The sequence below is a fragment of the Danio rerio genome, chromosome 2, assembly GCF_049306965.1.
Source record: "Danio rerio strain Tuebingen ecotype United States chromosome 2, GRCz12tu, whole genome shotgun sequence".
NCBI lineage: Eukaryota > Metazoa > Chordata > Actinopteri > Cypriniformes > Danionidae > Danio > Danio rerio.
This window is the reverse complement of record NC_133177.1, coordinates 5549992-5563037: the sequence shown is the minus strand read 5'-3', so window position 1 is coordinate 5563037 and position 13046 is coordinate 5549992. Positions and strand designations below refer to the sequence as shown.

General features: G+C 40.4%; 1 protein-coding gene and 1 long non-coding RNA gene across 5 annotated transcripts in view; one reads left to right on the top strand and one right to left on the bottom strand.

The window, feature by feature from the left end:
- The window catches only part of pex5lb (peroxisomal biogenesis factor 5-like b), a 75116-nt gene that overhangs the window by 36381 nt on the left and 25689 nt on the right, over positions 1-13046 (bottom strand). For all 4 annotated transcript variants that reach the window (XR_012390328.1, XR_012390329.1, XM_009299152.4 and 1 more), the window contains 2 exons: positions 3027-3138; positions 908-1120 (listed from right to left, as the gene is read on the bottom strand). Coding sequence is in view for 2 of the 4 variants with exons in the window: in XM_009299152.4 (XP_009297427.1) it covers positions 908-1120; positions 3027-3138 (325 nt within the window). In the remaining 2 variants the exon portion in view is untranslated. The remainder of the gene's footprint in view (positions 1-907; positions 1121-3026; positions 3139-13046) is intronic.
- On the top strand, positions 4132-11759 carry LOC137487667 (uncharacterized). Its single transcript, XR_011006332.2, has 2 exons — positions 4132-4401; positions 11130-11759. It is a non-coding gene; the product is annotated as an uncharacterized lncRNA (long non-coding RNA).

Sequence of the window (13046 nt, the reverse complement as noted above, 5' to 3'; positions counted from 1 at the left end):
GCGACGCGCGACAACAATAACTTACGTGTCTAAGGAGGATTATTGTTTACCTGAGAGCTGTTCTCATCTGCAAACGCTGAGATCCGTATTCGCTTGTAGTCTTCTCTTCATAAAGACGCGGCTCTAGTTGCTGGTGATTGTCCTGTCTCTACAGATTTGATAAGTGAGCGACCAGTGCTCTTTGTTTATTCAGTTTGTTCGTATCGAACTAAGTTAACTATTGCACCGAGTGTAAACATGTTAGCACCACAACCAAACTTTAACCTCGTGTAGGGTTTTTACCGCATTTTGTGACCGGAATAACACACGTGGCTTTCTGACGCTACCTGCCGTGTGCAGCTAAGTTTCTGGGTAAATGCGGAGGTTTTTTTTCTCACATTCGCCGTGCGGTATCAAACATTGCACGAAAAATACACGCTTACAGCAGTTCCTCAAATCAAATATCTCGCTTGTCGCGAGGGACATGAATGAATTCCCTGAATGAAAGAGCCAAACTGCAGTTAAAGTCCACCATTTAATAATTTGGCAAATAATTCGACTACAGATGTCCATGTAGGTTAAACTTTCTCTAACTTTCACTTTCTCCTGTGTATGTATTTTGACTCTGAAACTCGCGCGTGCCCAAATAGACACTCCCACACCATCCCACTTTTCTTCTTTCGACACTCCCCCCTAAACAGAGCTGGACATGCCCACTTTTCTGACTTTTTCCAAAGTAGAGGTGTGAAAACACCCTGCTGAAACGAGGGGGTTTCATGGTCTTTTAAAGTGTCATTTCTGCTCTTCAGTTTTGTTATTATGTGTATGCTTCAAAACATGACGTAAAAACATTTTACTAATTCAAAGACTACAATGACTGTAATTGTTCATCTAAAGAATAACAATTGTAATTTTTGAAGAGTTCTACCTGAATCTAAGGATGCTCTCTCGGGGTTGGAGCGGCTGGGCGATGACGGCTCGGTCTCCACCTGGATCAGCTCCGTCTCCTCAGTCTTCTTCTTGCGCAGGCTGCTCTTGGAGAAGCCATTTTTGCGAGATCCTCGAGGACTCCGTCTGTCCCAGCTCCATCTCCTCTCGCACGGCTCACTCAGATCCACCAGATCCAGTGTCGTGGACAACACTGAAACATTGGATTTGAAATTAAATATTACCAACATACGGCTAGCTCATACAAACATAACAGTTCATACACTGTAAAAAAATGACTGAGCCAATTAGTTATGACAACTCAGTATTTGGAGTTATCTGGATTGAATGCTTTGACATACAGTAACTTGTATATCAAAGTTTTACTTTACTTTGTTTTTACAGTTTTTAGATGGAAAAAACGAGTCAGCTGAACGCATACTCGTTGATGATATACATACATATATATTAGTTACCTGCTTCAAACATGAGATCTAGATTTTTATTTATTTTATTTATTATAATACTTTTAACTAAATTTATATTTGTTTACATTTAGATGACCACAGACAATGAACATCAGTATTCCAGGCTCATTGCCGATACGTACCCAGGTGTACATTACTAGGGACAGCGAAATACATAACCGGAGGTACGTCTGCTCGCAGTTTTTGTTTTTGCTAATCCCCCAGAGGCCGCTGTGTACACTTTTTGATGATCTCAAATTACTCATTGCGCATTCTCTTCTCGCGTAAATCCACCAGAGGGCGCAATATACACAGGCGACTAGGCCAGCTTGCTGTCAACTGACTGACTGACCCACTTAACCCCTTTATTAATCAGGGGACGCCACAGTGGAATGGACTGCCAACTTATCCAGCATATGTTTCACGCAGTGGATGCCCTTCCAGCTGCAACCCAACACTGGAAAACATCCATATACCCTTGTATCCACACACTTATGCTGCTTTCACAACGTCAAGCGCAAGTGATTTACATGTTAAGTCAATGCAAACATGCGAATACGCGCGAATGGCGGGGCGCGAATGACGCTAATTGCGCGAGTGGCATGGTGCGAATGGCACGATACGCGTGAATGTCGCGGTGCGAATTGAGCGTTTTGCGTTTGACGCGCTTAACGCAAGTTTTGCGCGAATCACTTGAGTTGAAAAATCTGAACTTCAGCAGACATTCGCGCCGTGTTAATCAATCTGGGGGCGTGATTGTGACGTATCACCAGTTCCCGGTGTCCCGGGGGAAATCCTCTAGCCAACACCGACAACAGTTCATCAATCTGGGCTTGGCTCAGTCAGGAGCACCGCTGAAAGCCTCCATCATCCAGGTTCAGTTTCTGGAGGAGTTTATGAGCTCACAGAGCTGGATGCACCTCTGAAAGGATGTAGTGGACTCAGACACGACCCTAAACGTATCGTTGGTTGTTTTTCAGCCTTCAAAAAGCACATAAACACTGTTATTTTCTTCATAAAATCCATGTTAGCCATTTAGCAATAAAGCTAGATTCACCGGCCGGACAGAAGCCCTGCCCATCACGCGAATCCGTGTCTGTCCTGAAGTGAATTTGACGTGTGAAAGAAGTGGATTTGACGCATGAATGAAGCGAGTAAACTCAAATGTTCACGCGGCTATTTATGCGCGAATAGCCCGATTTATCCGCGCATTCCGCGTCTGGTGTGAACGCAGCATTACACTATGGCCAATTTAGCTCACCCAATTCACCTATACTACATGTCTTTGAACTGTGGGGGAAACCGGAGAACCTGGAGAAACATCAGGAGAACATGCAAACTCCACACAGAAATGCTAAACGACCCAGCTGGAGCTCAAACCAGCCACCCTCTTGCTGTGAGGTGATCATGCTACCCACTGCGTCACCTTGACGCTCGTAATTATAATATATTTTATTATAAAACCTTTTAAAAAGAATGAGTATTAGAGCTGTTGAGCCCCATGGCTGTAATTATAAATAATTGGGCCCCCATATAACTAAATCCGCCCCAGGACGCAGGGTAAAATGGCCAAAAAGCCAACTGAGAAGTCCATTATGATGAATTGTGGGACAGAGAAGGAGAACAGATGACAGAGCAGTAACTATGGAGAACCTGCTGTGTTGGAGGTGACGGCTCGTGTGGCTCCATCAGTCTTGCTCTCGCTCTGGAAGTCATCGATAGAAGGGCTCAGTAAGGGTCGACTCTCTTGCTGCTCACTACACAACTGAAACACACAACCAAAACACACATTTCACTCAAAACTGCATACACTTACACAACATATTCGTCTTATTTGTTGTGCACATTTGAAGACAAAGTTTTTTGTCCTCCTGTGAAGTTTCAATTCTTTTTCAAAAATTTCTGTTTTTAACAACGCATCTTAATAGCTAATTTCTAATAACTGATTTGCTTTGACTTTACCATGATGACAGTACATAATATTTTACATTATACTCATGCAATTTAAAAGCTCAACTACCACACCACATCAGAAAATGCTTGGACAGCATGAAAAAACACACACACAAAAAAAAGTAGTGATTTCTAAATTACTTTGACTTGTATTATTTAAAGGTGCAGTAGGTGATTGTTGAAGCAATTTTTGTTGTGCTGGTAAATGAATTTTTATATTTTGGTTAAGGAATAAAACTAAAAAATGTTCATCCAGTTAAATAGAGTCGGACCGACATCTCTCATAATTCCGATAAGTAACCCAATCTGTCTGTCAGCCAATGCAGATTTGAACAACTGCGCAGCCGTTTGTACACAGCTCCGCCGACCGACGCGCATTCACGAGAGAGTGAAGTGGATTTTATACTCTTTGAAGTGTGAAGTTAATATATATATTCAAATTGTATGTGTATAATCTGCTTGTAGACTTGCATACCATTAGAAGAATTCCCAATCACAAGAAATGGATAAGTTATATAGTTATCAGGTTTGGGTCAGGGGTTAACCTAGATGGAATTTGGGGTCAATGGTTAAACTAGATTGGTCTTGTGTGATATATGTAGAAATAAGGGAAAAACAGATGACGGGTGGAATTTGGAGTCAAGGGTTAAACTAGATTGGTCTTGTGTGATATATGTAGAAATAAGGGAAAAACAGATGACAGAGGTGGAATTTGGAGTCAAGGGTTAAACTAGGAGGGATCTTGTGTGACATATGTACAACAACGGAAAAAACAGAGTATTTAAGCAGGCTTGAATTTGAGTGAGACAGAATTTTTCAGACAGAGATGCTACTGGGGGTCTCCTGAAAGTTCTCCTTTGTTGTCGACAATAAAGTATATTCTTCTGATATTCATAACCTCCAGACTGAGTTTGATTGAGTAAGAGAAAAACCAAGAAAACCACTACAAGAGCACACGCGCGATCGGTAAAAACCTGCTGAATCAAAATTTTTTAAAAACCTGAATCATTATTGGAGTTACCTTTGCACGCTGGAGAAAGGATAACACAATGACTGAAGGATTTCTCTTAGACAGGTAATGTTCTGTTTTAAAACTGTTTTGGCTTCACGCAAAGCTGATGAAACGTTAGATGTTGTTGTTACAAATGGGTTATATCTTCACAGAAGTGTTGTTCAGCCACAAAATCATACAATGAAAGATTGATAAGACTATTTTCAGTTTCATAAGAGACTTTTTACAGCATCAATAATGTAGATTTTAATTAGTTTAACAGCAAAACACAAGTAAATAGCGCTATTCCGCCTAGTCTCTCCCTATATTGTTTACCATGCAACTCTAATATTCACTCTGAAATAGCATGTCAGTTTGGCTTGCACGCCGCCGGACAAACACTAGTCACTTTTAACACATGAGAGAGGGTTCTTTTGCTGTGCTCGTGTTTAAGGAGGCGTGGCTCTAGACGCCAGGGGAGGGACTGTGATTCAGAGATTTATGCTAAGCTGTTAGCATTGTGGAAGATCACCTACTTCACCTTTAATGTGTTCCCTGTAATTTCTTTTTAATAAACACATATTACAATGTTGGTTCTTGCAGCACATTTCAAAAAAGTAGGAACAGTAAAGCGTTTATCACTTTGTAATGTTGCTGTTCCTTTTCACAACACTTAAAAGATATTTAGGGACTGAAGACCCCAAGTGATGAAGAGTTTCAGGTGTATTTTGGCCCATTCTTCATGCAAACAATTCTTAAGGTGGGCAACAGTACAGGATCTTCGTTGTCGCATTTTGCCATTCAAAATGCGCCACAGATTCTCTGTTGGAGACAGGTTGGGACTGCAGGCAGGCCAGTCAAGTACCTGTATCCTCTTCCTCTGCAGCCAGGACTTTGTAATGTGTGCAGAATATGGTTTTGCATTGTCTTGATAAAATATGCATGGGCGTCTCTAGAAAAGGGAGCATATTGTGCTCCAAAATCTGTATGTTCTTTCCAGCATTAATGGTGCCATCACAGAAGTGCAAGTTACATATGCCAAAAACACTGACATACCATGACAGACCCTGGCTTTTAGACCTGTTGATCCTTTTTTCGCACACAGCATCCATTTCTCCCAAAAAAATACCTGAAATTCTGATTCATTTGACCACAGGACACATTTCCACAGAGTGATGGTCTATCCCAGAGGTCTGAGAGAAATCCAAAGCACTTCTGGACACTGTTAACATAGGGGTTTCTTTTGGCACAGCAGAGTTTTAACTGGCATTTGTAACTACATATTGTGATACTTGACAAAGGTTTGTCAAAGTAGTCCTGAGCCAATGTGGAGATATTGCTTATAAATGAATGAGGAGCCTTATTGCAGTGTCGTCTGAGGGATCGGAGATCACGGTAGTTCAGCTATAAAAAAATTCACCCCCCTCACAGTTGTCATGAAGGGTAATATTAGTTATAAACAGCAAAATCGTTCTTTGCTCCAGGCTGCAAACACCTTTTTTTTCTGCTGTAAAGTTGGCCATTTTAACAGTGGACTCAACAGAAATGTGCTGTTCTGGAGCCAGAACTAGTGGAATTTCGATGAATTGCAGTTTCAGTAACTTCCGTATTCGCTTCACAAGGGAGAGCGGTAGGTTGCCGCTTGGGATGAACACACACTAAATCCAAGCAACGAACACATGATAACAAGAGAAACAAACACCCCACAATTGTATTAATCTCAAGGGGAAACAGGAAACAAACAAATCTAAACTAAAAGTTCTCAAAAATTAGACAGAAGATGACAAACAATATGAATTATACGAGTTCATTTGTCTATGGTGTAGCAGGTTGTGACACAAATTGTGACACAAATTACTTTGGAAATAACACAATGGTTCAATTTATAGCTGTCCAGAATCGCTAAATTAGAAAACAACTGCCCTTGACACAGGTTAGCAATGTGAGTGCCCTTCACTTCATAACACAGACGCCATAAATCACATATATGAAGGTGAGCACGAGTGAAGCCAGTTATATGGCTTGCTAACGGCTTCTTGGTAATGTACAAATAACACATGATTCAAGAGCTATGTCCTGAAATCCTGCAAGAACCAAACTCATTTTTAAAAACCTAGTCAATATTATTCAACCTCCTGTTTTTTTTTTTGTTTTTTTTTGTTTTTTCAAATGATGTTTAACAGAACAAGACATTTTTTCCAGTATTTCCTATAATATTTTTTCTTCTGGAGAAAGTCTTATTTGTTTTATTTTGGCAAGAATAAATGCAGTTTTAAAATTTTTAAAAACATTTTAAGGACATTATTATTAGCCCCCTTAAGCAATATTTTTTTTTATTGTGTACAGAACAAACCATCATTATACAATGACTTGCCTTATTACCCTAACTTGCCTAATTAACCTAGTTAAGCCTTTAAATGTCACTTTAATCTGAATACTAGTCATCATTTACTGTCATCATGGCAAAGATAAAATAAATCAGTTATTAGAAATGAGTTATTAAAACTATCAGGTTTAGAAATGTGTTGAAAAAATCTTCTTTCTGTTAAATAGAAATTGGGAAAAAATATACAGGAGGCTAATAATTCTGACTTCAACTGTATGTGTATGTATAATCCTTTACCATCTCTGGGTTTCAACCGCTCTTTTAAATCACATAAGTTTACCATCCCCCGCCCTCTTAAAATCCATTTCGCAGTTGTTTATCACCCTAAGGGAAGCTTGGAAACTTCTCGTAGGAGTTGATTAGGTCGCTCTCAACCTTCCCTGAGGATTGCACTCCTCTGATGGTGCTCTGAGATTCCAACATTATCCACCTAGATTATTATCCACACAGAAAGCTGATATCTGCCAATATAGTGCTCTGTTTGTTAACAGATTTGTTAAATGGTAAAATAAGGTGAATTAAAAAAACATGAGGAACATTCTGGATCTGTTTCTTTGCTTTTCTTTATTCTTTTTTTATTTATTATAGAAGTATCGGATCAGGTTTTGGTATCAGTAGATACCAGCTAGCTGGGTATCGGATAGCTCGGTATGAGCAGCTAGCTCTCTGCAACTCTTGCATGGTCGCCCACTGAAGCTGCGCCCGGTCAGTACCTGTCACGGTTGCAGGTTTGTGCGCTTTTCAGGAGTGTATGTTTGATCACGTGGGTTTGTTTTGTTTTGGTTGTCCATGTGTATTTGTTATGCTCACGTGATATGACGACACTCAGCTGGGCTGATTACACGCCAGCTGAAGCTCATTATTAGGCCTATAACAGAGCGACCAACAACCGCAGGCGCTGGTGTCACCTGCGGAGTTGGTGCAGTCTCAGCCTGTGCAGCTCCAGTGATCAACTGTTGGACTTCAGAAGTAAGTAATGAAACTTGGCCGACCAGAGCCTGGATCGCCTGTGACGTGGTGGCCAAAGCCTCATCCTGTCAGTCTATCCTGGCGTTGCTGTGCAAGACGAACTCAGAGATCTGAAATGCACTCGCTGGATCCATAATAAGGTCAGTTCGTTCTGTGACGTTCAAAAATAAGAGTCAAAGAGGATCCAGATGCGAGTGATGAAGCTTATTTGACCAAGTCAAAATAAACAAATAATGAAAGTGACAGGCTAGGACAGGGGTCGGCAACCCAAAATGTTGAAAGAGCCATAATGGACCAAAAAAAACAAAAACAAATATGTCTGGAGCCGCAAAAAATTCAAAGCCTTATATAAGCCTTATAATGATGGCAACACATGCTGTATGTATTTATATTAGCTATATTAGCCTACTATAAAAATGACTTTGTTAGCTACAAATACATACTGAGCCTTCATGATTAAATGTTCATTTCCCTGCAGTGCATCCTGTAGAGAATGACGCGCTACGTGACTACTCTGTTGTACGATGCCGTCTCAAGTTTAACTTAATTACAGTATATTAATGAATTATGCTTAACGTTCAAGTTTAACTTCATTACAATATTAATGAATTATGTTTAATGTTCAAGTTTAACTTCATTACAATATTATTGCATTATGTTTTGCTTTGATGAAATTAAAGAAATGCAATAAAGAAATCAGATTTTTTAATGTTTTTTTATTTTATTTTGAGGATTCAAAAAAACAACATCAAAATGAACGTGCACAACGTGCCCCTTATCTGGGCAACAAACAGTGCAATACAACGCAGCCTGCCATTTCCATTTCAAGATCAGCTCGAGTCATTCCTGGGAATGTGCTCAACAAGGAAGGGTCAATCTCCAGGGGTGTGTGTCAAGGAAAGACAGTCTCGTTTTTTCCTTTCGCAATTCGCAAAATCTGCTCCCAAATGCAGTTTGCATATCAACGATCGCACCTTGTAAATAATCACCGTTGAGTGAGTGATCGGGATGGGCTTCTTTGAATTCTCTCAGGGAGGGAAAATGAGAAAGCGTGCCCCGCTGTACATCTTTGGCAAAGACAGCTTGCGCTCCATGGCGCATCACACAGCCGCCGGTTTGTTTACAACAGCTACCTGCCTGGCATCCCGCCCTGCGGATAGAAACGTGTGTCGCAGGCTATGACGCAAATCTTCGTTGACAGAAATGTTGAAATTAAATATTCTACACACTTTTACAGCATTGGAAAACGTTAAGATTGTTTGTCCTCCTATAGAAACCATATTAAAACAAAAAATATATTTACCTCCCTCATCGTTTTCCATTTTCAAACATTTTTTGAAAAAGTTCCAGGGAGCCACTAGGGCAGCGCTAAAGAGCCGCATGCGGCTCTAGAGCCGCGGGTTGCCGACCCCTGGGCTAGGAGGACGACGAACACAGGGCAGGAACAGACAGGACAACAGGGTAAATCTCCTCAGGGGCCTGAGCACAGATAACACACATAAGAACAGGTGTAACAAACTGACAAAGTAACATAGAAACGTCGCCCTGATATAGGCCTAATAATGAGCTTCAGCTGGCGTGTAATCAGCCCAGCTGAGTGTCGTCATATCACGTGAGCATAACAAATACACATGGACATCCAAAACAAAACAAACCCACGTGATCAAACATACACTCCGGAAAAGCGCACAAACCTGCAACCGTGACAGTACCTGGATGGGAGACCACATGGGAAAGCTAGGTTGCTGCCGGAAGTGGTGTTACTGAGGCCAGCAGGGGGCGCCCAACCTGTGTGGGTCATAATGCCCCAGTGAGCGCCGTCTTTCGGATGAGATGTTAAACCGAGGTTGTGACTCTCTGTGGTCAATAAATATCCCAGGATGTCCTTTGAAAAAGAGTAGGAGTTTCACCCCGGCATCCTGGCCAAATTTGCCCACTGGCCTCTGTCCATCATGGCCTCCTAACCATCAGCTGGTGTGTGGTGTATGGTCTGGCGCAAAATGGCTGCCGTCGTGTTATTCAGGTGGATGCTGCACACTGGTGGTGGATGAGAAGACCCCCCCCCCCTCTCTCTCTCTCTGTGTAAAGTCCTTTAAATGCCCAGAAAAGTGCTATATAAATAAAAGGAACTATTATTATTATTAGATACTCAAAATCACATGACTCAGACTCAAGGGCAAAATACCTGATCAGGATATCCCTAGCAAAATGTGACAAAGAAGACCCTGTACTGTTGCCACTTTAAGACTTGTATGCAGGAAAAATGGGACAAAATTACACCTGAAAAACATCACTTGGTGTCTTCAGTCCCTAAATATCCTTTAAGTGTTGTGAAAAGGAACGCCAACATTAAAAAATGGTAAATGCTTTACTGTTCCAACTTTATTTGAAATGTGTTGCAAGAACCAACATTGGAATGTGTGTTTATTTGAAAAAATAAAAACAAAAATCACGAGAAACACATTAAATAATGTTTGTTGTTTTGTCTGCAGTGAAATACAAGTCAAAGTAAACTTAGAAATCCCTACTTACTTTCTTTTAATTGCATTTTCCATACTGTAACACCAGGCATCTAAAATCAGAGAATGTGGCATGAATTAAAATGTATGTATCAGCCGCTCTTCTCTTCCTTCTATGCTAGCCTCTACTGCTAAACAGACATACTGCCACAACAAAATTACCAATTTGTCTAACTATTGCATCCTCTTTAAAATGTTTTCCTTCCTCCTGTCCCCTGACAACTTTGCCACCGTCTTCATTAATAAAACAACAACCGCTAGAGCACAACTCTCCACAGTAAAAACTGACAAACACACCTTGACAGCAAGCATAACACAGGCTCACATCCTTGTCTCTAATCCCTAATCCACAAGTTCCCAAACTAATTTTTCCCATCTTTTCAAACTACTTGTCAGCTTCTTCCTATTCCATCTTACTGCCTAGACAAACCATTTCTCAGGCAGAGAATCTGAGACAAAATCTTGCTCAAAAGTGGGGAAAACCCCATTTATAAAAATACTCATGTAAGTGTGGACATGGCCTAAGCCTCTAAAAGGTTCTCACACAGAGCAAGAGTCTCCAAAAATACACATTCAACCGAGGTAACCCTTGCTCTCTGTACTTGAGTTCTAGAGACTAGCAAGTGTGGCATAAAAATATTAGTTCTTCTCTTCCTCGACCTATCCACTGCTTTTGAAAGTTCACCACTGAAGACCCTCATGACAAAGTAATCACACATTAGTAGTTTGAGTCATAGCTCTCAGGTAGATTCTTCAAGGTGTCATGGAAGGGTAAAGTGTCTAAGTCGCAAGCTCTATCTATTGGGGTGCCTCAGGACTTAGTTATTAGACCCTTTCTCTTCTGTATCTACATGGCATTACTAGGTTCTGTCATTTAGAAACATGACTTCCCATATCACTGCTATGCTGATGACAATCAACTCTACTTTTCATTCTAGCCTGAAGATTCGACAACTGTTGCGCTGATTGTCTGACAGATGTTTCTTGATGAATTTCTTGAGGACAATAACCAAGACAACTGCTTGTGGTTACAGCCAACCCGACATTTCCAACAACTCCTCTATACAGCTAGCCACATCGTCTATATCTCCTTCCAGGTCAACAAATAACCTCAAAGTTATGATGGATGATCTGAAGAACTTCCCAAACCACTCTGTTACGATTGCCTTATACAACAGGAAGATTAGGCCCCTCATCAGACCATAACAATTCTTAGTTATCTTTGTTCTGTTCAGGTTATATCAGGGGTCAGCAACCCGTGGCTCTAGAGCCGCATGCGGCTCTTTAGCACTGCCTTTGTGGCTCCCTGGAGCTTTTTCAAAAATGTTTTGAAAAAGATGGGGGAGGTTAATATATTTTTTCAGTTTTAATATGATTTCTATAGGAGGACAAACATTTTTAACTTTTTCAAATGCTGTAAAAGTTTGTAAAATTAATATTTAATTTCAACATTTCTGTCAACGAAGATTTGCGTCATAGCCTGCGACACACGTTTTTATCAGCAGGGCGGGATGCCAGGCAGGTGGCTGTTGTAAACAAACCGGGAGATAATAAAGCATGGAAAACCGGTGGTGACTACATGAAGGAGTCATTCATCAACATATTAGAACACCTATTTGCAGATTTCAAAAACAAAACCAAGATAATACAAAAAATTAAAGATATACCTCTCTCCGCTAAGACAGTGAAGGAGAGGTCTATTAAAATGGCAGGTAACATCACCGATCAGCAAACCAAGGACATTAATTCAGTGCCAGCATAATCTATTGCCTGTGATGTGACCAATATTCAACGCGCTTTTATGAAGGTATGTGAACTCTGATGGGCCGCAAGAAGAAATGATCAAATTAATACCACTGAAAGACCAAAGGCTGTGCTGAAGTGTTTAAATGACAAAGAAATAAACACCAACCACCTGATTTCAGTGGCTCATTATGTATTGGTTGCCAACTTAGTCATTTTTATAGTAGGCTAATATAGCTAATATAGATACATATATAGATACATGTGTTGACCAGAAATAGTTTCCCGTAAAAGCTGGGCATTAGGGGGTGGGGACTCAATCAGAAGGAGTAGGGTCAAGCTGAAGAGTTTGGACATATTTGCGAAGGGGTTCCCACAGTTTAATAAAAATAGTGCTAGTTCGGTGAAGAGAGTACCTAATTTTTTTTTAATTTCATAAAAGAAAGAACATTTCTTATCCAACAAGTGTGAGAAGGAGGGTGAGGGCTCTTCAAGTTCAGAAGAAGGCACTGATGTTTGCCTACAAAAATGCATGTGCCCATTTACATACATTTCAAACAGAAGTTGAGATACTTCGGATGAAAGAGTCATGAAATGTTCAAAGTTACCAAGAAAGGTACCAACAACATTGTCCAACCAATCCATGTGTCATCAGTGACTCGAAGTATGTCAGTTAATTACTGTGAAAAGGCTCATACCTGCAAAACTGTATTGCACTGTGTGCTACCGTAATAAAGCATTGCATAGATGCTATCATTAAAATGTCACGTTTAGCATGATCAAAACAAAAACGGGAAAAAAAGATAGCGGATTCAAGTGCAGAATTTAATGATAATATAGTGCAGAAACAGTGAACAAAATCCAAAAATATCCAGGTGCAAAGTAACAAATAAACAACGAAACAAGAAACTAAGACAGATAAACACGAACTAGACTTTGGCAAAATACAAGAACAAGAAACTCGGTATGCAAGACTTACTAGGACTGGATACAAGAAAGACAAGGAAGACAAACGACGCGATGATCAACAGTGGTGGAATGATAGAACATATAGTCCAGATAATCAACGGTAAAACAGATACAGCTGTGATGACAGATCAGTGTATGTGTTC